The sequence below is a fragment of the Larus michahellis genome, chromosome 18 (genome assembly GCF_964199755.1).
Source record: "Larus michahellis chromosome 18, bLarMic1.1, whole genome shotgun sequence".
NCBI classification, from domain to species: Eukaryota; Metazoa; Chordata; class Aves; order Charadriiformes; family Laridae; genus Larus; species Larus michahellis.
In genome coordinates, this window is record NC_133913.1 from 1,406,168 (window position 1) to 1,432,582 (window position 26,415).

The 26,415-nt window shown below is 64.5% G+C and overlaps 1 protein-coding gene across 10 annotated transcripts in view; it reads right to left on the reverse strand.

Moving 5' to 3' along the window:
* Positions 1–26,415, reverse strand: part of SRCIN1 (SRC kinase signaling inhibitor 1) — an 84,871-nt gene that overhangs the window by 44,425 nt on the left and 14,031 nt on the right. For 3 of the 10 annotated variants that reach the window (XM_074561918.1, XM_074561920.1, XM_074561919.1), the window contains one exon: positions 7,599–7,882. In XM_074561918.1, coding sequence (XP_074418019.1) covers positions 7,599–7,882 — 284 coding nt within the window. Of the gene's footprint in view, positions 1–7,598; positions 7,883–11,162; positions 11,717–18,042; positions 18,220–18,439; positions 22,560–26,415 lie in introns of those variants that run through there. The other 7 variants (XM_074561915.1, XM_074561917.1, XM_074561916.1 and 4 more) reach the window with 6 other exon arrangements.

Consider the following 26,415-nt stretch of genomic DNA (forward strand, 5'->3'; position numbering starts at 1 on the left):
CTGACGGGCATCATCCACTGGGCATCCGGATTATACCAAGGGCTCGGTAATGCCGTCCCCAAGGCTGCCATCGCTGTCACCAACGCGGCCGTATTTATCACCCCCTTCTCAGGCACTTCAGGACCTGCCTCCTCCCCGCTCCGTGCACAGAGGAGAAGCGGGGTGACCCACAGACCCCCGTGTGACTCTCGGGGACCTGATTCCTGGACAAACCCTGGGCCGGGTCTCTTTTAATCAGCCAGGAATCGCTCCCAACGGGGGGAAAAATAAAAGAATCGATAGAGACAGCTCTGGCTGCAGCGGTGGGGACAGGGACACGCACGCTGGCTCATGTCACTCCCGCCAGCCAGGCACGCTCTCCGCCACCATTACAGCAGTTCGCCGCGGTTCACAACACGCTCCGGCTCCGGAGACCGGGATCAGACCCCGGGAAGGACAACGACGGCCCCCGCTTCTCCTTCCCGATGGTGCCCCAGCGGGTCCCGGTTCACCTCGGGCAGCCTTCGCAAGCCACCGTCGCCACCGGTTTCACAAAAGCAGAGTGTCCGGGTACCCCCCCACCTGTGCGGGGGCACCCCCAGCCCAGCCGGGCACCCCCTGAGGGCAGGACGACGCCAACCTCACCCCAAAGCCCCCCCACGGGCACCTCTCCGTGTCCCCAGAGCCGCCGCCTCTCGGGGGGCTGCAGCGAGACGCTGCCGAGCCGCCCCTCCCGCCGTGGGGGTCCCGCTCCCCAAACGGGTTGGTGATGCGCCCCTGAGGGGGTTCCTCCCCGCGCCGGCAGGTTCCCCCCCCCCACCCCGGGAAGGATGCTCGGCCAAGCGAGCTGGAGGCAAGACAAGCCCCCTCATGGCGCAGGGATGCTGCATGCCCAGGCCACCATCTGCCCCTCTCCGGCTGCACCCCCCCCCCCGCAGCCCGAGGAGGGGGGGGACAGGGGGGCAGCGTCCCCTGCAGAGGGACGGGGACACGGGGCTGCCCTGGGAATACGGGGAGCTGCACTGTGGAGCTGGCCAGTGGGCACCGGGGGGGGGTGCAAGGTGAGTGTCCCCCCCCGCCCCGCAGCTGCAGCGCCGAAGGGCAACGCGGGGACAACGGCACCCACGAACAGCCACCCCCTCCCCGCCGCGACCCTGGGAGTGGGGGGAGACCCCAGGAAAAGGGAATGTAGGGGCGGAGGGAGGGAAACGGGGGGGGGCTGGGGGGAAAACGGGGGGGCTGGAGGGAAACGGGGGGGCTGGGGGGAAAACGGGGGGGCTGGAGGGAAACGGGGGGGGCCGAGCCCCGCGGCCAGGGGAAGGGCAGGATCGGGACAGCGGCTGGCGGCGGGGGACAGAGGGGGACCGGGATGCCGGGGTGGGGGACGGGGACGTTTGGGGAGGGGGATGCTGGGATGGTATAGGGGGGGGGACACACACGCGCATCAGGATACCTGGGGAAGGGGCGGTGGGGGGACCGCAACAGGGGTAGAGGAGGGCACGGCGACACCGGACCGGCGACCCCCCCGCCGCGGAGGGACGAGCCCCACCGCCCCCCGCCCGCCCCCCCGGCCCCGGTACCTGCGGCAGGTGAGGCCGGCGCGGGGTGCGCAGCGGCGGCGAGCCCCGCTCGGCTTGGCTGGGCTCGGCGGGGCCCGGGGGGGGGCTCGGGGGGGGGGCGGGCGGGGCCGGGGCCGGTGCGCGCGGCGCGGAGCGGAGCCGCCACCTCCCGCCGCTGCGGCCGCCGCCGGCCCCGCGCGCGCGCCCGCCCCCCCCCTCCACCTTCTGCCCGCCCCCCCCCACCCCCCCCCCCCCCGCCACCAACCGGGGCGCGGTCGCCATGGCAACCCGCGACTCCTCCGGCCGCCGCGCCGCGCGGGGGCGCGCGCTCCCGGCGGGGGCGGGGCCGGGGCGGGGGGGGTGTCGGGGGGGGGAACGGGAGGTACAGGGGTGCGATGGGACGGGAGGGGACGGGGGCAAATGGGGGTGCGGTGGGACAGGGACGTGGGGGGGGGCAACTGGGGGTGCGATGGGGCAGAGGGGAACGGGGGGGGCAGGGGTGCGATGGAGCAGGGACGGGGGGGGAACCGGGGGTGCGGTGGGACGGGGACGTGGGGGGCGGAACTGGGGGTGCGATGGGCCGGGGGGGGACAGGGGGAAATGGGGGTGCAATGGCCAGGGACAGGGCGGGGAACTGGGGGTACGATGGGGCAGGGGGGGACAGGGAGAACTGGGGGTGCGATGGGACAGAGGGGGAAACTGGGGGTGCGACGGGGCAAGGACGTGGTGGGGGGAGCGGGGGGTGCGATGGGCCGGGGGGGGGACAGGGGGAAATGGGGGTGCAGTGGGACAGGGACGTGGGGGGCGGAACTGGGGGTGCGATGGGCCGGGGGGGGACAGGGGGAAATGGGGGTGCAATGGCCAGGGACAGGGCGGGGAACTGGGGGTACGATGGGGCAGGGGGGGACAGGGAGAACTGGGGGTGCGATGGGACAGAGGGGGAAACTGGGGGTGCGACGGGGCAAGGACGTGGTGGGGGGAGCGGGGGGTGCGATGGGCCGGGGGGTGGACAGGGGGAAATGGGGGTGCAGTGGGACAGGGACGTGGGGGGGGGAACTGGGGGTGCGATGGGCCTGGGGGGGGACAGGGGGAACTGGGGATGCAATGGCCAGGGACAGGGGGGGGAACTGGGGGTACGATGGGGCAGGGGGGGACAGGGAGAACTGGGGGTGCGATGGGACAGAGGGGGAAACTGGGGGTGCGACGGGGCAAGGACGTGGTGGGGGGAGCGGGGGGTGCGATGGGGCAGGGGGGTGGGGGGGAGCAAAAGATCAATGAGGCGCTGGGATGCAATGGGGCAAGGGGGGTGCGAGCGGTGCAATGGGGGCGGGGGTGGGTGCTGGGGGGGGGGATTGGGGTGCAATGGGGCAGGGGTGGGTGCTGGGGGACAATGGGGACAGGGGGGGTGGGACGGGCAGCCCAGCCCCTCCAGGCCCAGCAGCTTTGCAGTGTTTGCCCCCCGCCCCGGGTGCACCCTGGTGGGGGCAGAGAAGGTGGGGTGGGTGCATGCACACCCCCCCCCCGCCATGCACACACCCCCCACCCCCCCAAATAAGCTGCTGCTGCAGCACAGGGGGCTGCTGGGCCCCCCCAACCAGCGCCATGGGGAAGGGCCGAGCACTATTCAGAAAAAAATCATGTAAAAAATTGCTCCCAGGTGGGAGAGTGGAACCCACCCCCCCCCCCCTCCCGGCCCCGCACTGCCCGCAGAGCCGGCCGCACGCACCCCCAGCCCCCAATTTCAGCCCCCACGGGGCAGCACCCCCCCGCTGCAGAGTGGGGAAGCAGCCAAGACACACGCACACCCCCCCCTTTATTCGGGGAAACTGAGGCACGAAGCCAGCTGCAGCAAACCAGCACCTCCCCAGCCTGCCTGCTCCCTGCCTGCACTCTGCCTGCTCCCAGCCTCCTCCCTGCCTGCAACCTGCCTGCTCCCTGCCTGCACCCCACCTGCTCCCTGCCTGCAACCTGCCTGCTCCCTGCCTGCTTCTTGCCTGCACTATGCCTGCTCCCAGCCTCCTCCCTGCCTACACCCCTGCCTGCAACCTGCCTGCTCCCTGCCTGCACCCCACCTGCTCCCTGCCTGCACCCTGCCTGCTCCCCACCTGCTTCTTGCCTGCACTCTGCCTGCTCCCAGCCTCCTCCCTGCCTACACCCCTGCCTGCACCCCACCTGCTCCCTGCCTGCACCATGCCTGCTCCTTGCCTCCTCCCTGCCCGCTCCCTGCCCGCTCCCCACCCGCTCCCTGCCTGCAGCCTGCCCATACCCCTGCCTGCTCCCTGCCTGCGGGACGGCTCCTGCCCTACACCCCCCGCGTCGATGCTGGGGTCCCCCCCCGGGGAGGCAGGAGCTTGATGGGCGCCTCCACCCGCGCTGGCCGTGCGTTAGTTATTCCAGCGTCGGATTTACTCCGGGCAGCTGCAAATCTGCTGCCGCCACCGACAAGTTAACGCTCAGCTCCAGCCTTTCCTTTTTTTTTATTTTTTTTATTTTTTTTTTAAATTTTTTTTCCCCACACCCGCGGCAGAACTGGACCGGCTTAAATCCCAGCTTTTATATACTTTTATTTCGACCCGAAAGAGGCATGTTCCTGCTCCGGCTCTGCCGCGGTGTTTAACCCCGCGCTGCAGCTCAGGAGCTGCGAGGCGCTGAGTAGACAGGGCTTAATTGCGGCCCAGCTGGCGCGGCCGCCTTTAACTGGTCACGGGCCGGGGAGGGTTCCTAATCCCTTATTTTCTGGGCTTTATCATTTTTCTGCATAAAAAAACGCACGTTCCCGCTCGGTACGCACCCTCCGAGCCCCCCGCAGAAAAGCCCATCCGAAAGTAAAAATTAGGGAGAAACAGGGGCAAGGGGGTCACCCCCTTTGAACCATTATAGTGTTATTTTTCTAAATATTCCTAACTTTCTAAATGCTTGGTACGGGGCACCGGGGGCATGTCCCCAGCCGAACGGTGTCGGTGCACAGAGAGACGAGAACCGCGGCCGTGCCGTCCCCCTCCTGCCGGATTTACCCCCGCCTTGGGGCAGGATTTACCCCAAAAGCAGCCCCGCGGCGCCGTGCGCCGTCTCCTCCCCGCTCCCAGCCCGCTCGTGATTCCTAACGTTCCCGTTTAACGCGTTCTCCCATCTGGGTTTTAAATTAGCTGGCTGCCACCTCGGACTTCTCCGCGGGTTTGCCGGCAGTCTGTTGGGTGTTGGTACAATTATTTCCTTTTTTGGTTTGTGGTTTTTTTGTTGTTTTTTTTTTTCTTTCCCCCCCTTACTCTGTAATATATACACGCGATTAAAATTAATATCGCGCTCGCTTCCCGATTCCTATGCAGGAGTACAACGGGCGTTTTGCTGCAGGCGTCGCCAGGCTGAAAGGGATGTTGACATTTATGAAATGTTTCTATTCACCTCCGATTTTGTAAACTCTCTCGCATGTAATTCTTTTTTTTTTTAAAAAAAAAAAAAGACAAAAACCAACCAAACAAAAAAAAAAAAAACACCAAATCAAAAAAAACCCCCAAGAAAATAGCGCAGCCTGTGATCCGAACTCCCTGCCAGGCTCCCCTAGAACAGCAAAGCCGGTTTCAAACGTTCCGGGCAAGCCGGGAGTGTTGGATCCCAATGTCATTTAAAGGTTGGCACCCAGGGTTTCCAGCGTTTCTCGTTTCAGTTTCTCCCCGTTATTATTGGCCGCCTGCAGGAAAAAATGACGGGGGGGAAAAAAAAAAAAAGGAAAAAAACAAAGAAAGAGGGGGGAAAAAAATAGGATTTGGGTGGGTTTTTTTTACTTTCCCCACCGGTTGCAAATAGGCGATGGCTGGGCTGGTGGCTGGAGCTGGGGGGGAGCGGAGCCCTGCCCCCCTCTGCCACCGAGCCCCAAAAAGCCGGGCTGGGTTTGACCGATGCCAACAGGTGCCCGAGAACCCCCCCAGTCCCAGCGGGCACCCGCGGCCCCGAGCGAGGGCGCTCAGAAATAAAGATGATAATTCCCGAATCTGAGATCATCTCCCTTTCCCCTCAAAACAAAATCCTCCCAAACATATCAGACCCCGAGTCAAGATGAGCCGGGGTTTTTTTTAGAGCTGCTGCTTAAAAAAAAAAAAAAACAAAAGTCTTTAAATCATTACGATGATAATAATCATAAGGGAAAGATTCCTAGTTATTTACCGAGAAATATCACTCTGCGGCTGGAAATGTCACGGCTGCGTCTCGCGGGCGGCGGCGCCGAGGTGGGCCGTGCAGCGGCGGCGATGGCAAACCCCCACCAACAATTACCCCGTGGCCAGAACCGGGCTCAGCTGGTGCCCGTCACCGTCGCCGCGCGGGATGTGGCAGCATCCAGCCGGGATGGAGAGGGGCCGCGGAGCGGGGACCCCCCTGGTGCTCCCCGAGGGAGGGCGCGAGGCGGGCGGCAGCGCCGGGTCCCGCTGGTTTTCCTCCCAAAGCTGGATTTCTTTCCGCCACGCTGGGTCCGGGAGCCGTCGCCTCCGTCCCTCGGGGAGGCGTGTGGCTGGAGATGATACAGGATTTCTTCCCGGCCGCTTCCTCCAGCTGCTCCGCGCTCAAACCCCCCCCGACCCTGCACTTTCGTATAGAAGTGCTGGTTTGGGTGAGGATTTATTGCTGCCCCCATGGCATCGCTGGGGCATCGCTGGGGCATCGCTGGGGCATCGCTGGTACCCAGAGGAGGAGCGGTCTGGGCTCCCCAGCACCCCGGGGTGCTGCCTGGCCTGCGGGACACCCCTGGGATGGACATTGTCCCCGGGGACCCTCCAGCCCGGGGGCTCTGCTGCTTTCAGCAAGGGCGCCCAAACGTGTCACTGTCACTCACCCGTCCTGCTCCGAGGACCGGCTGGTCCCTGCGGGGGGAGGATTTGAGTCCCCGGGGAAGAGGGGACCCAGGGACATCCCCGCGTGGATGTGGGCACCAAACCCTGGTTGCCGCTCGCCCAACGCATCCCATCCCGCACCGCAGCACGTGCCGAGCCGCGGCCCCCCCAGCTCACCAGCATCCCCGGCACCTTGCCGGGGGGCAGATCTCTGCCCCCGGAGCTGCACAGACCCCCCTGGCTCAGAGACGTCCCCGTCCCCACACCGGTGCCACACAGGTCAGGGCTGGCTGCGGTTTTGCACCCATGTCCTCAACTGGGGGGGGGTGTCCGGAACACAGCGGAGAGAGCACGGGGGGTCGGCAGCCGGGCTGGGATTTAAGCCGGTGCCCGCAGCACCCACCTGCCCAAACGATAACGAACGCTAAATCCACACCCCCAGCGCTGCTGCACAGACACCAGGGGACGGGCTGTGCCGGGGCACCTGGGCTGGCACAGGGACGTGAAATTGGGGTGAAACTTTGCCTGGGCAAACTATTTATTTAGCCCTTTTGTACCACATGAGCTAAGGAGCTCCAGGGCCGGGGGGGCTGCAGGGGCGCGGGGGGCCCGGGGGAGGTTTGCGGGGCCGCGCAGTGCCAGGCACACAGCAGGGTTTGCAGACACCAGCCCGCGAAATTGGGGTTTGCAGCCCAGCCAAAACCCACCGAGACCTGGGCTGGGTGTCACCACCCCCGCGGGGCAAATACAGGTGCCAGCTGTCCCCCACGGCCATCACACCCACCCCCGCCGCGCTTCCTCTGCAGGGAGAAACATCCCTCTCCTCCCCGTGGCTGCCGACAGCCAGCGGGATCGAAGCCACACATATGGCAGGGGAAATCTGCCTGGGACCCCCCCCTGCCCCAGTGCCAGGGAGAGAGGGGGGTGCTCCCCCCCAAGGCTGGGGGATGCTCTTCCTCAGACCTGGGGGGTGCTCCCCCATGGGGGTGGAGGATGCTCTTCCTCAGACCTGGGGGGTGCTCCCCCCTGGGGGTGGAGGATGCTCCCCACCAGGGCTGGGGGATGCTCTTTCTCAGACCTAGAGGATGCTCCCCCCCAGGGTTGCAGCAAGCAGACAACCATTTCCCGCACCATCCAAGCCCCCACTGAGCCTCTTCTCCTGCGGAGATCCCCAAAGCCGAGATGGGGTCCCCATGTCCCCCCCTCCCCACCTTTACCCCGAGAAGACGCCCCTTACCTGGTCCCGCATGCGCTCCTGCTGCCCCCGGAGCGCCAGTGCGTGCTGCGGGTACTTGTTCTTCAGGTGGTCCATGAAGGCGTCCCGCTTGCGCTCCATCTCCGACTTCTGGAGGCCGGTGAGGGCCTCCAGGCTCTGGGCGGCGATGACGGTGTGCCGGCGCTCCGAGGTGTGCACCAGCCCTACGTTGGAGAAGCGCCGGGTGCCGTTGCCCAAGGTTCGGTATTCCCGCGGGTACTCGGCATCGTCCGCCGAGATCATGTGGGTGCTCGTCCTCTCGGGATCTGCACGGGGAAGGGGGAGAGCAGAGCGGGGTCAGGGCCGGCCCGGGGGCAGCCCCACTGCTGTGGGGCAGAGGTGGGGTGCTAAGATTCGGGGACAGGGAGAGGGTTTTAAGCTAGGAGTGACATGAGCCTAACGGGGAGCAGGGTCATCCCTTCAAGGGATACAACCGGCAGGTTGGTGGGTGCAGGGCTTGTCCCCCCGCGGTGGCAGCGGTGTCCCCGCTCCTGGGCATGGGGCAGGAGATGGATGGGGCAGGGGGCAGCGGGGGGCACGGAGGGGCTGGGATGCCATTAGCAGGGGGCAGCGGGGGGCACAGAGGGGCTGGGATGCCACCGAGGCCACCATGTTCAGACCGAAACATGAACCAAACAGCGTTGGGTCACTAAAACAGCACAGACAAGACACAGGAGCCGGGCACCGCTCCGGGGCACAGACAGACGGGGGGACATGGACACACGGACAAACCAAAAAGAAAATGAAATGCCAGGCGGGGGGGAGGTTCGTGTCTGCGCTGTGCTGCTGCCCACGGGGGCGGGCAGGACCCGCCCTTGCCCTGCCGGAGACCCCCGCCGCAGGGGACAGCCCCCCACCCGCGGGTCCCCCACCACTCCCAGCCCGCGGGCACCAAATCTGGCACCGCCGCCGGCACTGTGGGGGTGCTCTGCCCCGGCCCAGCCTCTCCCAGCTCACCCCATCCCGGCTGGGCAGGGGGGGCGGGCAGGGGGTCACGCGTGCAGCGAGGCGAAAGGGACACGTCCCTCTGCTAATAATTCATTAGCCGCACGACGCGATTTTAATTTCCAGGGCAGTTGTGCCGAGGGCGCAGGACGCCAGCCGTAATGAATGCCTGGAAGTCCCTGCGCGCTGCCAGCGCCTGGCACCACCGCGGTGGCTGCAGGACGGGGCCACCCCGCGGCCCCCAGCCCCTGCAGAGCAGCCCCGGGGCACTGGCCCCCAACCCAAAAAGCCACTTTTGAGGGTCTCCAGCCGCCTGAGCCCGTGTCACACAGCCCTGGGCTGGTCCCGGCCACCATCACCGTGCCTGCGCTGAGCCCACGAGCCGTCTTTGCCACCACCAACCATTTTGGCAACCTGCATGTGTGTGTTGCAGGGAGTCACCACGTTAAGGCTTTCCTTTTTCGCTCGCTATTTAACCTTGATCCATTATTCATCTCCCTCCTTGTCCTTTTTTCCCCCCCTCCCTTCCTTCCCAAGCTCCTGTTAAGTAAATCATAGAGGGTTTTTCCTTTTCCCTTAATTATTTATCAGCCCAACGTATTAGCTTTATAACAACTGATTGTGTTATTAATGTAAGGCAGGACTCCAGCGGGTGCTACAGACAGAACTCCTCTGCTCAAGGTCATACAAGGGATTTGCTACGAGCCAGGCGGGGACACGACGCTCTCAGCGGATGCCACGGGGCCATCCTCACCCGCCAAAGCTTCATCCCTCCTTTCCTCCTCCAAAAAACAACCGATCCAGCTCCCTCCGCCCACAGCTCCATCCCCAGGCGTGACCTTGGCCGGGGGACCGTCACCCAGAAGACGGTGGCAGGATGCGACAGAGAGCCGGAGCTCCCGGTCCCTCCCCACCTCGCCATCAGCCGGGTCCGTGTGTCCCTGCACAGGGTGCGGAGCATCTGCCACGCGCCGAATACCCCGGGATGCCCCAGGAAAAGCGGCGCAGGGGACATGTTAGAGGGGCCACCTCTGTCCTTCCGCTGGCAGAGGAGAAGGCAGCGTGGCGCGGGGCTGAGGGCATCGTCCCGGGGTCTCCGGGCACCACGGGCTGAGGAGCCTAACACCGACACCGCTGGGCTGATAAACGCAGATGGAGCGGTTTCTCCTGTACCGCCCTGCTGAGCCCCAGGAGCCGCCTTCCCACCCCCCCCGTCACCCAACAGCCCCCCACAACACGCGCCTCTCCCCGAGGGTTTGCTGCTACCGGGCAGAAAACCCCATCCTGCCCTTGGCTCAAGTGTTCGCGCTACGATGGCAAAGCAGCAGAGACGCGCTGGGGGGCCGCATCCAGCACCCGGCACCCAGCCCAGCCCCAGCATGGGGTCCCTGGACGCATCCTTGGGGCTCCCAGCTCCAGGGTGGAGGAGGGGGGAGTGGGACCCCGAGCATCCCTCCGTGTGTCCCGTTCCCACAAAACCAGCCCCTCTGCAGCGCTGGATCCTGAGTGCCGCCGGGACACTCAGTGTCCCATGGGAACAGCAAAGGCTGGAAAAGCTGGGTGACGGGGCAGCCCAAAAGCCCCTGTCCACAGCAGTGACAGGGCTGGGAGGAAGGAGCTGCAGCTCCTCTCCCTCACCGGGGAGAGCGGCAGCGAGGAGGCCTGAGCAGGAGGAAGGTGCTGGGATGGGGGCTCGGGGGGTGCGAGAGGGGCTGGCTCCCTGCAGCCGCCTCCCCGATGCCTCCCCAGCCCCGGGGTTCAGCAGCCCTGGCTCCTTCCCACCCTCCTCCTCCTCCTCTCGCCGAGCTGTGCATCAGCATGCAGCTCCCCGCTCCCTAATTACATGCTCCGGGAGTGGAACGCGCCAGCTCGCTGTCTCTCTGCCGACTACTAAAAAGGATGAGTTGAAAAGCCCTGCACAATCTGCAGAGGGGTCAGAGCAAAGCCGGAGGCTGTCAGGGGCCCTTCCACCCCCACCCGTGCCGCATCCGCTCCCGCGTCCCTCGCCGGGCTCCAGAGCAAACGGGGAGAGGGGGAGGCAGCCCCAGCACCACAAACCCCATGATCCAGGAGCCCCACCAAGGCGAGGGGAGGAAAAGCCACCGCAGACACGCGTGTACCTGTCCCCACGTCACCCACCTTCTCCAGATCCCAGCCCGGAGCGGGCAGAGACCAGCTGATAAGGGAACAGCCAACGACTGGGGTACGGGGGCTCCCTCAGAAAGGGACCTTAAACCACCCAGGGTGGTTCTTCCCTGGCACTATGCACGGAAAGAGGGTGTTAATCCTTCCCTCCCGGCCTCACCCCAAGGGGGTGATTACATCCCGCCACCCGAAATCCCCCCACCGAGTTGTTTCTCTTCCTCCCATGCGGGGATGCCGCACGGATGCTGGGGCAGTGGTACCCGCACCCGCTGCCAGCAGCGGCAGCAGCAGATCCCTGGTCAGAACTTCCCGGGGCCGCTTCCAAGTAGGTCACTGGGGTGGGAAAGCCGGTGGCTGGAGCCGGCCCAGGGTCCCCATCTCGGCACTGCCCCAGCCCAGCCAAGCAGGTGCCCCTCGGGGACGTGTCCCCCGCAGAGGGACCATGCCATCGCTTACCCGCAGGCGCAGGACGGCTTCCACGGCGGCCGGCAAACTGCTTCGGCGGGACGGGGCAGGCAGCCCCCGCGTCCCCCGGGGCTGAAGGCGGCTCCTTGGCCGGGCGCAGGGCTCCCACCGCAGCCAAAATCCCACGGTAAATCCTGGCAAGCCCCTCTCCGAGCGGCGGGGGGTTAAGGGAGCGCGGGTCTCTTTGCCGATTCATCCATCCATCTGCCTTACCTGCCAGGGGTGTCACCCGCGCCGGGGCCGCAGCCCGGGCTCCTAGCAGGATGCGGCCATCGCCTGCTTCCCGGGGGATCGCCAGAGGCACCGGAGCCCGACTGCGCTTCGGGTGATGCTCTTCAGGAGCGGTGCTCTGCAGGCTGAGCAGCAGCTCTCCACCGGCTCCCAGCTCCCTCGCCGGGAGACGGGGGTGGGAGAAGCCCCCAAAAACCTGCCCCGCGAGAGCCACGCCAGGTCAGAGCGGCTGCAGGGTCGTCTGCACCGTCCCCTCCGATCCCCCCGTCAGCAGCTTGTCGGGGGTTTATCATAAAAGAGGATCTTTCAAACACAGTTTATTACTGCAGTTTCATAAATCTTCATGAGGCAGCAAGGCTCAGCCGGGCCGTGAAAGCGACGGCAGTTAGCGGAGCATGAAAAATCACCCGAGAAAGCAATTGTACAAAAAGGGGCCAGGGGAGGGGAAGGAGCGAGTACATCTGGGGAGAAAGGGCGGCGAAAGAATAGAAGCCCCTCGGAGCGATGCGGCTCCCCCGCGGCCGGCCATTAAAGGCAGCGGGAAGAGCGGGATGCGCTCGCCTTCTCCCGAAGGCTGCGGCTGCCGCGCTGCCCGCGCAGCGCCCGGGGAGGCTGCCCAGCGCCCACGGCCCCGCTCCGCACTAACCCCTTCCCTGCCACGCCGCAGCCAGGCCAGCGGGGTGGCGGGAGCGATGGAACGACGGCTGGGAAGGGCAGGGAATCCTTTTGGCCAGATTTGTGCTTATCGGGGAACCGGACCTCACAGATGGCGAGAAGAAGTCAGTGGCATAACCCTTATGGACATTTTTTATAATTTCGCTGAAAAACCCAAACTCTAAATTATTTTGTTTTCTTAGAGGGGGTCAAGAGGGGTAAAAGCAAAATGCTGCCGTTGAGTCCCTGTCCCTGGCGCAGCCACGCTCTGTTTGTGCCCATTTCAGGATGGGGACACGGTGGTCAAGTGCCCTCCGGGACCCGGCTCCCATCTCACCCCGCAACGGGGCCAGGAAACAGCCAAAAAGCAGCGGGAGCTGCACAGCTGCCCGCGTTCTCCTACCCAAGCCGTGCCCAGGAGCGGGGACAAGGCAGCCAACACACCGGGGGGGACACAAACACCCTTCACCCACCCCACTGCCGCGTGCCGAACGGGTCCAGCCATCGCCGGCGCTTTACGCAGCCAGATCTGCTCGTTTAAATCAAACTAGAGAGAAACGTGTCCCTGTTCTGGGCCGAGCCCATGGCCTGCGGATGCTCCTGTCCTGTGGGGATGCCGGGAGCGGGACAGACCCAGGGTCCATCCCAGCACGTGTGAGTTGAGCGTCTGCGCGCCCTCCCCGCGCCTGGCAGAGCACCGGGCGAGCAAGAGAGGAATGAACGCTGACGGGCAGCTGGGCTGAAGCTTCCCTGCCATCCTCCTCCTCCTCCCGGGCTAGTGGAGACCCGGCGCCGAACCGCCTGGGAAACGCCAGGCGATGCCAAGGTCTCCCACGAAGGACCATTAACATCCGTCCTGGGACAAACCTCTCCCCCCGGGAGGTGGGGGATGCAGCTTTCCCACCTCCTGTCCCCATCCTCAAGGGTCCCTCCCCGCAGCACCAGGCTGCGGCTTACCCCGGGCGCAGCAGCGGGCTCCCCGCCGAGCCTTTCACTCCCAAATTCAAGCGGAACCAGGGAAAATAAAACACCACCCGCCGACCGTTTCATCGGGAACTTCCCAGCCGGGTTAGCGCAGACCCCACGGCCCCACTCCATCGGCGCCGCCACCAGGACGCTGCTTGGCTCTTGCAGGGGCACGGTGCCCGCACGCGGTGACAGTCCGGATGCGACCCTGCAGACCTGGCCTTGCCTGTCCCCAGCCGCTACGTGCCCTGGACGTTGCCTGCACCCCACTAGTGCCAGCCCCGCCGGTGCCAGCGGAGCTGCGCGGGGACGAGGAGCCGCTCTGAATCCGCGCAATGTGCTGGTTGCTGCCCGGTCGGAGCTCGGGGCAGCCCAGCTGGCATCTCTCCGCGACACTGCCCTGACAAGCAGCTCCTTTACTTTCGGAAGCAGCGAAACAACCGGCTAAATTCCCATGTCATTGTCAAAACCCAAACTGAAGGAGAAATCCCATCTGGCCATCCCTGCAAAAAGCAGCAGCTACTTCCCACCTCGCCGGGTGTTATCGCACCCACGCGTGCGCATGGAAACGGGAGACGAGTTCACCTCCTGACTCCCCTGGACGGCAGCGGCAAGTGCGGGGCCAGCAGCTCACTTTGTGCTCAGGGTCAGGACCAGCACCCTCCTGCCCAGAGCCGCGTCCCCACATCCCTCCGACGAGCCCAGGGCACAGGAGCCAGGCTGGTCCCCGAGCTCTCACCCGGGGAAGGGGGACCCGACACCCCGAGGAGCTCCCCCAGCCTTGCCCACCTCAGCCGGCAGCTCCCCTGGGGGCTGATTTCGCAGGCAGGGCTCCCGGCCGCCGCGCTGCCTGTCCCCTGCCCGCTCGCAGCACCAGCATCCCACTGGATAAGCCCCCCTCCTTCCTCTTCCTCCCACTGTCTCCTCGGCTCAGCATCTCCCCGGGATCGGCTGGGAGCCATCCCTACCCTCACCCAAACGCTTCCTCGCAGGAGGGCAGGGACGGGAGGGGACAGCACCGAGGCAGCCGTGTCCCCGCTCTTCCTCGTGCGGTGGCTGCGATGCTGAAGAGCAAGAGCCGGGTGGGGTGGGCTCTGCTGACAAGGCAATGGGGGGGTCTGTAAGGGGATAAGCCCTGTGCGACTGGCGACGGGGCAGGTAAGCGGGAATGTCCCCGTCACTCCGCAGGCAGGACAGCATCCGAGTGAGGGTTTATCCCCACCTGTCCCGTTCCCCCCAGACACCCCGGCGGTGGGAAGTGTCGGTCCCCGCTGCGGCGGGAGGCAGAAAGTAGCTGCCCTCACTCAGGCAAGGGAAAACAAGGCTGGTGGAGGGTGAGACAGCGTGGGAAGGATGGCTCACAGCTGGGAGAGCCGGGGCAAATCCTTCCCCTGCCATCAGCTTCCTCCCCGACCTCTGGCAGGAGGCCGAAGCCAGCGGCATCCTCTGTGCACGGAGAGCATCCCGGCCCGGGGCAGGGCCTTCCCCGCCGGGGACCGGAGGAGAAAGGAGCCCCGCGTGCCCTGGCAAGAGGCCGCATCCTCAGCTGGCGGAGATGGCACAGTGACTGGGGAGATGCCAGCAGCTCGGGGACGCCGGATAAAAATAAAAGGAGAGGAGAGGATGGAAGGGACCAGGCTCTTCACGGCATAAACACAAGCCACATTGTGGTCTCCTCTCCCACCCACGCGGCGGCAACTGGGATGGGATTAGGCCAGGCGGCGCCAGCCAGGACCGAGCCTGGGAATCCCCCTTGGCCCAGGATGGGAGAGGGAAACTGAGGCACGGGTCTGGGGGAGGAAAGGCTCCGACATGAGTCGGGCTGCGGATGGGGATGCTGAGACACGAGGGGGTTGAACCCGGTGTCGGAGCAGGGGGAAAACACCAGGCAGAGCCACGTGCTGCCTTCGTGCCCGGCCCGGTGCCCCGGTTGCATCAGTATTTAGCGTCTCCCGAAAGGACCCGGTGTTTTCCCAGCATCTTGGCAGCACCCGCTGACTCCCACCGCCGCCCTGCCACGGGCGAGCGCAGCGTCTGCCTCCCTGCGGGGCACGCATGGACGCGGGGCAGTGACTCACCCGCAGTCGTGCGGCGAAGCAGAGCCAAGTCTCCCTGCCAAGCCTGATCCCCCCGCCTCCGTGCTCCGCCCGGGGTGGGAGAATCCTTCGGGATGAGCCCAGGATCGCGCCAGGACCTGGGCCCCCAGAGCCCCCCATCACCTGCAAAGCTGCCGTCTCCATCTCCCCTTCTCTTGCAGGCAGGTGAATTCAGGCTGCTCTGAGAACCCCCCCTGCCCCGCGGGTCTCGCTTCCCGACGGAGGATCCCCAGCACCGACCAGTGCCGCGGTTCAGAAGAGCCCCAAAGACGCATCCGCCCCCACCGCGCTCCCTCAAAGCCGGGTCCCGAGCACTCCCGCCTCCAGCTGCTCAAGCAAATTGCTCTGGAAATCAATTCCAATCTATCAGGCGTCAGGAAAGCGATAAACTGCCCCCTCAAGACACCAAATCGATGGTTCCTCTTAGCCCAGCGCAGAGGGAGGAGGTGGAGAGAGGGGCTGCGGGGGAGGGCAGGGAGCACGGGGGGGCGACGGGGGGACTGGGGTCCTGCTGCAAGCGAGAGCTGGGTCCAGCTGGGAAGGAAACAGCCCCAAAACCAGCTATTGATCCGGCAAAGGGTAGAGAAGATGTAGTTTACGTGCTGTGCAGAAGTGCTCTGGGTTGGATCAGTGGGAAAAGCTCGGGAGAGCGGCTGCCAGCCCCCGGGAGCGGGGGGTCTCAGGCTCCAGCCTTCACCGCGTTTGCTCGTTTTGGGGCAGGACCTCATCTGAGCCCGGGGTCAGGGTCTGGATTCTTTCCTTATTCTCATCTTTCCGCAAGCGGAGCAGGAGGGCAGAGGCATGGGGAGGTCACAGAGCCGGCCGGGGGCGAGGGGGGGCCGGCAGAGAGGAGGAGGAGGAGGAGGGTGGGCTGGAGGGGACACACACCAAGATCAAAAAATCAATCCCCCACAGGACCATTTCTTCCTGTAGCGAGACACCGAGGGAAGTCGCTAAACAGAGCAAGGCCACCGCGATCGCATCCAGGACAGGAGAGATGCGGAGGAGCGGCCGGTCCGGCACCGGCGGGGGGGGTGTCTGCGTGGGCAGGACCCTCCAGCCCAGCCCGTGGCCACGGGCAACTGCGAGATGGGAGCCAAGAGCCAGGCACGAGGCCCCTGGGGACAGCCACCAGGGATGCACGCCGGCATCACCGCACCATTGGAAACACGGGCAAGCTTTGGCTTCGGAGAGCTCGCCATGAAGGGCAGGGGCGAAAGGCAACAAGTCGACGGAGAGGACGGCTGAAGGATGAAAGAAAAGCTCTGCCGCGCGGGGGGAGAGCGATGGGGCAGAGCGGGCGACGGCCCTGCCCGCACGCAGCGATGCGCCGCGCCGGCACCGCTCTGCTGCTAAATGCATCGGGTGCAATTTTCCAAGCAAGCGGAATGGAATGGCTTCCCCTCCCTCATCTCCTGCCATGCCATTAGCGCAGCCACGCTCGCCGCTCGCTCGCTCGCCGCCGGGAGGCCGGAGCCGCTTGACGAGGAGCTTCGACTACGCGCCGCACCTCATCAAACGCAAATTCATCTGAAAGAGCACGGCGGGGCCGTGGCGGGGGAACCACCTCCCCAGCATCCCTGCCGGGAGCGGGGCTCGCGAGGGAAGAATTCAAGCCAAAGCCATGGCTTTTCCAGCCCTTGCCCTGCAGCCTGGGATTACGGCCGCCGGCGCTGGCGTCAACAAAGAGCTCGGCTCCATGAGAAAGCTCCCGGAAGGGGGATTTTCCCTGGCTTGGCATGGCGGGGGCCGTGGCCGTGGGGATTTTCCCTGGCTTGGCATGGCGGGGGCCCGCGGCGATGCCGGCTGCGGCAGGGAGAGCCGCGCTCAGCCCGGCACAACACTTGGCCCGTCTCCGCCTTGGCACAGGGGGAACCAACTCTTTCGAAGACTTGGCTCCCGCCGCCATCGCAACGTGCTTGGACGCACAGCCCGGAGCTCAGCGGGGCCGGCCACGGCACCGAGCCCCGCTCCCACAGCCCCCCCCGCCCCGGCAGGAGCTGGGGGGGGCATCACCCTTTTGGGTGACTCCTGCCAGGAGATGGGGTGATGCTACACTCCAGCAGCTCCAGGGGAGAGGCTGGAAGAAGGCGGTTCGGTGTTACAGAAGGGCTCGGGAGCCCAGGAACACTCCCAGCGGGGTGCGGAGAACAGACCCTATTTATAAGCACCAGGTAGCACGTAGGTGGTTGGTCACAGCCCGCTGTGCCAGCCTGGTTAGTCACAGCTAGTTAAAAATCAAAAATGATGGGGGAAAAAAAAAAAAATTGCTCAGATCCACGTCCAAATGCTCTTAGACGCAGGGAAGTGCACTCACGATTTGAAAACGTGGGGTAAGATCCAGCCGGGCTTTGCCGTCAGCCCCACCAGGGACCCTGGCGCAGGGATGCTGCTGGGATGTGTCCCCCCAGCCACCTGCAGGGCATGAGGACACCAAGGTCCCCAGCCCACCGCATCCCCCGATACAGCCCACCGCATCCCCCGATACGTGCCACCTCGGTGGTGCCCCGTGTCCTGCTGCGGGTGGCGCCAGAACAAGGCCACCGCACCGTCCCCGCAGGCAGATGCCATCCCTCCCGTCCCTGCCGGCGCTGGGCAAACCCTGCCGCTGCCCATCCCAAGTCCCGGCGGGGCCCATCGGAGGGAGAACCGCGGCCCCTCCAACGCCACAGCCCTTCCACCAGCGCCAGGCGGAAGCTTTCCCGGCAGCGAGGTTTATTCAAGCAAAAGGAGGGCAGCGGCAGCAGCTGCCTGCAGCCCTGCCTGCCTCCTCCCACCAGCGCCGGGCACCCAGCGCACCCCGTGCCATCGCCACCTGATGGGGCCGGCACCATCCCCGAGGGGCCACCATCGCCCGCTGCCTCCGGAACCCGCGTCCCACTCCGTGCGTCCGTCCCGTCCCCCCTCCCCACCAAAGTCCATACCCACGAGCAACGGAGTCAGCCGGTAGCCCCCGGGCTCGGGGGGTCTCTCCTGCTCCCGCAGCCTCGGCATGGCTCGGGGGGAAGCGCCAAAGGGATGCTTTGCCCAGCGAGGAAGCATGGTGGCACCCAGGCAGCCGAGAGGAACCCGGAGACGGCTCGGAGCACGGCTCCAAAAATCTGTGTGACAAACACATGCATCTTATCGCATATGTTTAAGCCAAATGAAATATGGTTTTACTAATCGCTTGGCATTTAAAGCAACACGCCGTCTCTGTCAAGTTAAATCTAAGGAGACGTATCGAGTTGCATTAGCTGTTTATGTTAATTAAATACAGAAGCGGTTCATTATCAAACATGTATGCAGCGGAAGCGAGCAGCGAGGTGGATTGTTACCGACCTTATTGCGCGGCGCCGACCTCGGGCGCAGCACTCGGTGGGCGCTCAGCCGTTGCGGCGACTGCCGCCTTACATCCAGAGCCCGGTCCTGCGCGCGGGGAAGCGGAGCCGAAGCGACGCCGGATGGATGCGGGAGCTCCCGAGCCGCCGGTCTGCCACCACCCGGCTCCCGTCGCCCGTCGGTCCCCGCTCCTGTCCCCGTGCTAGCGAGGGGCGCACGGCCGGCGGGCGGGCGGCGGGGCTGTCTCCATGGCTGACAGTCGCTGCCCCACTTTCGCTGCCAGCGGCCATCGCATCCTCCCGGCTCCAAGCCAGCACTTTTGCTCACATCCTTTCTTTCCCTACCCCGGCAACTTTCCCCCCCCCCGACACACACACCCGCTTTTATTCCTGCGCTCCGTGCGGACGTCTGTCTCTCTTGCTCTCTTTTCTGGCTCAGGCGTTTCAGAGCTCCCCGTGGGTCTCTGGGTATTTTTTTTTTTTTATTTTTTTTTTTTTTTCCCCTTCCTCTTGAAATGTCACTGTGCCCCCTCAAACACATCACATGGGCTGGGAGCCAGGAGCCGGTGCACAGCCGTGCACAGCCGCCAGCAGATTGCCGCGCTGTCCCCTCCCTGCCCTGCCAACGCAGGGTCCCTCCGGCGGTGTGCTGCGGGCTGCCGGCGCCGCTCGCGGAGCCCTTCTCACACTCCCAACCCGGCCCCGGGCTTCAAGGCTGGGGGGTGGACATCCACAGGGGACCAGGGCTGCTCGGCGCTGGGGACGCAAGAGCCTGTTTGCCTCCCCGGTGCCCCCGAGCTGCCCACCGAGCAAAGGTCTTGTCCTCAGGACACGATGCTGGATGCGGCCCTTGGCTGCGCTGAGGCAGGGTGGGGGGGTCTTGTACGGGTCGGAGTGACCCTTCCCAAACTGCCCAGAACCCCCCTGGTCCCATCAGGGGATGAGTTACCCCAAAGCGGGGAGGAAGAGGCAGTGAGGACCTGAGAGACGCCGGAGGCACAAGCCAGCTCCTCTTGGCCCACCCAAGCTAATGAAGACCATCGCTGTGCCTGCATTTCGGGGGGGTGTTTGCCCGCCTCTTCCCCCAAGGTCCTGGAGGAGATGCCAGCCCAGCCGCAGGCACCCCAAAACTCAGCCCTACCCCAACCCAGTGCAGTCCTGCAGGTCCATCACCCCCCAGCACAGCCCTGACCTCCCCTGCCAGGACCCCCGTCAGCCCAGCTGCCACCGAGCAGCACCCAAATGGTGATGAAATGCAATTAAAAGCAAACCCCAGCAGCCCCCCAGGCAGTGGCAGTGTCAGCAGCACCCCAAAACCGCCCCCCCACACACTGTCGGGGACGCTTGCCCCCTGGCATCCAGTCACAATTAGGGGAGAGCCAAGAGCTGCATTTCTACCCGCTAAAATTATTAAACATCCAGCTGAACGCACGGCGGCCCCAGCATCGCTCTGAGAAACCCGATTTGCCCGGATCTAAAAACCCACCAAAGGGCACTTTGCTGATCAGCTGGATGGAAGCCAATTAAACCGCCTCGCTGGGAGGAAAACAGCTCACCTGCTCGGGAGACGGCTCTCTGCTGCCTGCACCGGGACTGTCTCCCGCCGCCCGTGGCAGAGCAAACCCCAGCCAACAGCTCAGGACGGCGCGTGCTCTGCCCGGCTCCGTACAGCCCCACCTGCCTCGCTCCTGCCCACCTTTCCAGGGTCTCTCCCCTCTTTTCTGGCGCTTTGCAAACTCACCCCTTTTCCCTCCGTCCCCCATTCCTGGTGCTTCTCCCCGACTAGCCTGCCCTGCTCGCTGTGGCATCCTAAAGGTTATCTCATGGACTTCCAACCACTCAAGGCTTGGACGGGGCTGTAGAGCCTGGGAAACCTCACACCGAAGACCCGCAGGTAGGCTTTATCCCCATTGTGCAGGTGGGGAAACCGAGGCATAGATGGAGGGGGCGCGTGGGAGCGGTCCCAGCGCAGAGCCCAGCGCTGGCAGGGCAAGAAGGGAGAGACTGGGGAGCGCTGAGCTCCCGGCTGGAGCCCTTCCAGGCTCTCCAACAGCCGCAGCCGTGAGTCACGGCTGGCACAGGCAGGATGCATTGCACACTCTGCCATGACGACCCCCGAGCAAACCCTGCTCCTCTTTGCGGAGCACTTCTGGAGGGCGCCGAGCGAGGAGGCTGGGCTGGCTCCCACACGCACAGGGGGGGCTTCTTCCCCTCCCTCCCTTAGTCTGGGGCCAAGGGCATCTCTCCCCCCGCACCTCTATTGTCTGTGTTATCTGCAGCCCGCGTGTTATTTGTATTGGCACACCGGCCGTGCTCGCTGTGCCGGGCCAGCGCCGCGGGGAGAAGGCAGGACTTGCTCCAAAGAGCTTTGAGTTAATACGGGCCGTGCAGATGGGAGGTGCGAGGCGAGGAGACGTGACCGAGGGCGAACGGGGGGTCCGTGGCAGGGCTGGGAAGCTCGCCCAGCACCCAGAGCGGCGGGGAGGTGCCCCGTGCTCCCCATCGCAGGGACAGCACGGGGCCGCCAGAGCTGAAGCTGGAGGTCTGGGGGCACGAGGAGCATATAGCGACGGGATGGTGCTACGCTGGAAAAGCAAACACGATTACTGCAGGCAGCAAGGATTAATTGTCCTTCCTGCTGATCCCTGAAACCTGGCTCCCTCCCGCCGTCCTGCTGCAGGGAGGGCCAGAGGATGGGGTGACCTTTTAATTCTGATTGCTCTGCCGATGAGAAGTAAATAAGCATTATTGCAGTTCAAAAGCCGCTCAGAAGGGCCTGCCCGCAGATCTGTCACTGTCGCGCATCCATCGCGCCGATGGTCCCCGCGGCCCTGGGCAGCGGAGCAGCGCCATCCCCCATCTCACAGGCGGGGAGCTGAGCGGCCGCAGGACGGGGACAGGAGCTGAGGGTGGCACCCAGTTTATCCCAGGACCTTCCCACCACCTCCCTCACCGCAAGGACCAGGCACCATCCCAGGTCCCACCAGCGTCGCCAGCGCCTGGCACTGCTGCACCAACACCCCGGGGACGGTCCCCAGGAGGGTCCTGCTGTCACCGTGGGAAGGGGCACCGTCGCCTGCACCCTGAAAGCCCAGCTAGACTTGCTCAGTGACGGAGGCAAACGCCTGGTTTTTAAATCCAAAGGTAGATCTTCCCACTTCGGGGCTTTCCAAGGCTGTGGCCTCTCCGCTGCGCCAACGTGAGCTGGCAGGGCGGTGGCAAGAGCCACTCGTGCAGGCAAAAAGCCCGTTGCTTGGCGCCACCTCGCCCTCGCCAGGGCCGGGATCGGCCGCGTGTCAGCGAGGCAGTGCCCAGCGAGAGGCTGGTAAAAGCAGCTGACACGGCGGGGTGAGACGTCTGCATTTACACCTGCAAACGCCAGACACGGGTTTGCTCTCAGCAGCTTCCCGAGGAGCTGTTTCCAGGCAGCACCGGCACCTCAAGTGCCTGCGAGGGAGAAGGATGCCCGATGCCCTGCTCCGTGTCCCCTCTCTGCTTCTGGTGCCAGCTCCGGGCACGCTCCGATTCCTCCGCACCATCTCCCCTCGCTCCTATTTAATCTGTAAGCTCTTCAGGGACACGATTTGCTTCTCACAATGCCCGCGTACAGCCCCCAGCACAACGAAGCCCCCGCTCTGCCCTGGCGCCGCTCGCGGCGGTTGCGATGCGAACAGTAGGACAGTCATCGGGGGGGGAAAACAGCCGCCTTCCCCCCGCGCCGGGGCAGACAGCACGGCTTTGTGTCAGCTCGCGACAGGGCTCGGCACACGCAGTCTATACAGCCATATTCACGCATGCGGTGCCCGAACGCGCCGCGCACAGTAGGGCTATTGTGCACCGGTCCAACGACAAGATACCGGGCACTGACCGAGCGCTGCGCTCCTGGGGCGGGAGAGGATGCTCAGGAGCCGGCAGCGATGCCGAGCTTTAGCGCTGGAGGAGGAGGAGCGGGGACCTTCCACGTCAAGCAGCCGAGGATGCTCGGAGAGGCAGAGAAGAGATAACCGGGAGCGGAGTGACACTGAAGGTCTTGCAAAAGAAAAGGAAAAAAAAACAAAACCAAACAAAAAACCCCAACCGTGCTGCAGGCAGTTTGATCTGCCCCCAGGGTCAGTGCTCAGCGTCCCCTGCGTGCCCTGTGCCGGGCTGAGGGAGCCAGGTCCAGCCCATGTGGAGGGACCTCCGTTCCCAGCGGCTGGGGAGAACGAGGTGCTGGATTTGAGCTTTTCCCACAGCAGCCAGTCTGTCCGTCCTCGAGAGCGCGGACGCAGACGGACAGACAGCCTTCCCCTGCTCACACACAGGTATTTGGGGCACCAGGCGGCCGGAGGAGCCTCCACTAACGGCACTCACCCCAGCGCAACGCTGAGCCGGGTTGGCGGAAATCTGATGGGAAATCAGCGTCTCATGGGGCAAACGCTTTCCCGTGCTCGAATCCCCCTCCCCACACGGCAATGGCCGGTACCGGGCCAGAAACGGCCACGACAGGACACGAGCTCTGCCTCAAACCCTGTGGCGCCGGGGGCTGGGACTACAGATCTGCTTGGATCAGACCTTGTCCCCGTCCTCGGGGTGTCACAAGCAGGAAAACCCCCCCGCCCGGGCACGATGGAGCACCAGCCTCAGGGCAGCCTAGAGCCGGGTGGACAGAAAGGCCTTTTCCATCCGAGAGGCTGGCGTTCGCACCGAACCGGCAGACGTCGCGTATCTGCTGCTATCACAAACAGGGAGGAAGCCAGATAAGGCAAAAAAAAAAAGAAAAAGAAAAAGAAAAAAGAGAGAGAAAAAAAAATCCATTGGAGACTTTTTGACATCACTCGGCTAAACGCATTTCACAGTTGGAGGGTCAGGGAGCGTAATTTCTTATTAAACTCCACCAACGGATGGTTGATAAGTTCGAGAGTAATAAAAAAGAAAAAAAAAAAAAAGCTCCTTAAACCCCAGTAAGAACCCGGAGGTGTCGAGGCAGCTCCGAAGACGGCTCATCCTCCTCGGGGGGAGCGAAGGGAACAGATCCGCGGGAGAGAAACGGGGGCCACGTGGCCGCTTCGCCTGCCCAGGCTGGCGGCAACATCTGCCGAGGCTGGCATCGCTCGGCAGCGCTGGCAGCACCCGCCGCGGATCCCAGCCGGGACCTGCCAAGCGGTGGCAGGTGGAGCCTAGGGGAGGATTTGGCACCGGCGGGGCTCCCACCGCACGCTCCCCTCCCCGTCCCCGCCAGCCTCCCACGGGCACCGGTGCCACCGCGCGTCGGGGCTGGGCTCCGCTCGCAGCCCAAGCTGTTCCCGCGGCCGCCCCGGCACCCGCTGGGCCAGTCGATGGGGCTGGGACTTCGGTCCCCAGCTGGCGAAGAAGCCAAAACCCGCCTGGGGAAGCGGCAAGCGAGAATTTGTTCCCCGAACGGCACAACCCGAGCTGCCGCAGCAACACCTCCCGGGCCAGGCTGGCGCCCGCAGCACCCGGCTCCCACCCGGCGCCGTGGCACCGCACCAAGTCCTTCTGCGCCCGCCGAGCTCCGGCACCCTCCTCCCTTTGCTCGCTTGCGGAGCACAGATGCAGCAAATCCCGCTCCCCGCGACAGGATTCGGAGCTGAGCCTTGTCCCAGCCCAAGCCGAGGGGGGGGTTACGGGAGATGTGCCCGGTTCTGCATTAAAATAGCCGCCACCCTGAAACACGAAAAGGGAAGGAACACACGGCAGGACCAGCTGCGGCAGCAGTTGATGCGGGTCCAGGTCTTGGTCCAGGTCCCTGGAAGGAGCTTTTAATTTTAGCTCTGCAGAGAGAAAGCGATCCCCTGCGCGGTGAAAGCCTCGCCGAGGGCAGCGCTGGGTCTCGGGGGGCCACACGCTGCCTCCTCCCCGGCGCTTCGGGAGGGGGAGGTTGCCCAAGTGCCATGGATGAGGTTCACGACTCCTAAAAACCTTTTGGCACTGACCAGCCGGGCCGCTGCCAAACCATTCGCCTCGTGTGCTTTGGGGTAAACCTGCAGGGTGGGGTAAATCAGGGTGGGGGCACCAACTCCCGGGAGCTGCACCCATCCGGACCACCTGACGATGCTGGTGCTGCTCACCCACCCGGGGACACAGCCCTCTCCGGGACAGCCGTCACCTGGCTTAAACCCAGAGGAAAGATATAGGATTTTTATGTTTTTTTAACAATTACCTTGCAGGGTAGAGAACCGCCCCCCCCCAAAGCGAGCATCCCTGGCACAGGGGCTCGTCGACCCCAGGGCTGCCCGCACATTTTGGCAGCTCCCGTCTTGTCATCCCATGGCAGCGTCACGTCCCCGACACCCCCGCGCCGGGGGTCCCCCATGACCTGGGGACCGCCGCTCCCCGGTCGATCTCCCTTTAAAGCAGGCCCTGGTTTACTCTGATTTAAATCAAAGCGCTGTTAGCTACAGTGCTATTACCACTGCTGAAAACGGTAACTAAATGGCATTTCCCCACCGCTCCATTTATATTTCTGTGCTCTTTACCCGTTTGTAAACTGCAGGAGGGAACAATTTAAGGCATCTGAGTGAAATGCTTAAATTAACAATTTACAAATAGCTTAATTGAGGTCCTGGTCTCTCTCTTCCTGAGCAGAAGCTGCTAAATGATTCTGAATCATTCCCTTTTATTGGTTCTTGTGCTGTGAATTACAGGCCCTGGACTACGATAAAGGCTTTAATACCTTGGCGCAGGCTGGGGGTACCCGTCACACCGCGCACGGCTGGCGACAGGCGGCCAGAGCCACGGACGGGAGCTGAGAAACCAGAAACGGCGGCGAGAAACGGGCGAGCGACGCGGGAGCCGAGGGCGGTCGATAGAGCTGCCTGGAGCCGAGGGATGCTCCGGGGCGCGCAGCCATCCCGGGAGCTTTCCGTGGCTCCGAAGGAGGGGCCGAGGCCCAGGCAGCCTCCAGCGCCCACCACGGTGGGGAATTGGGGGGTTCGTGGGTGAAACAGCCGGTTGAACGCAACAGCCCCTTCCCCAGCAGCGGCCTCAAGCCCTCCCGCCACCGCCGCAGCCCCTGGGCACAGGGCTGCATCCCGCTCCTCGCCCATCCTTCCCATTGGGATCGGAGCGGCCGCAGGATGATGATGGGGGGGGCGGGTGGATCTGCTCTGCCCGCAGCCTCGCACTTGTTAAATCTCTCGCTGGCAGCCAAGGACACTCACGTCTGCATCAAACTACTCAGCTCCCAGTCTAATTCTGGCACATCAGACAGTAATTATAGGTACATCGCGGGCGCTGACAAGTCTGGAGCTCGTCAGCCTGGTACCTGTCAGCGCAGCGCTGCAGACGCCCCGCGGGGAGCCCAGAGGGGCTGCGTCCTCTCACGGCTCTATTTCGGGGATCACTCTGCACTGCCGGGCCCCCCGGCGCCCCCCGTTACACCGGGGCTCATCCTGCCGCCACCAGCCCCGTCCCGCTACAGGTGCTGTTCGGAAAGGGGGGGTCCGTCCCCCGTGGGCTCCAGACCGGGCTCAGGAGGCTGCTCCCGCATCTGCCGGGTTTGACACCGGGATTTCACCGGCACCGGGTGAGGAACAGGCACCTGCCGCCCGCCCCCCGCAGAGGCTGCCCATGGACCACGCACTCATCCTGGCGACGCCACCCGGCCACGGGTGCCAGACCTTCGCCTGGTGTAAATCACAGCAGCTCCGCTTACTGCGGCCGATCAGCCCCGATTTACACCAGGGGAGGGTATCGGCGCATCTAGTTCCATTGCATATTTTTAATAAAGCAGGCAAGAAACCAGAGGGGAGAACGTCCCCGGCTGCTGGCGAGCCCGAGCTGTGGCCACGAGGCAACGATGGGCAAGAGCTGACAAAGCTCCAGCCCAGGAGCAGCCCACGGTTGGGAAGCTCAAACAGCGCCAGCGAGGAAGACGAGGAGGAGGAGGCAGGCTGGCTCTTTGCTGATTTTAAAAGGGAGGGGAGGAAGATGTGCATGGGGGGTGAAGCAATAATGTTAATTAAAAGGTAAGTG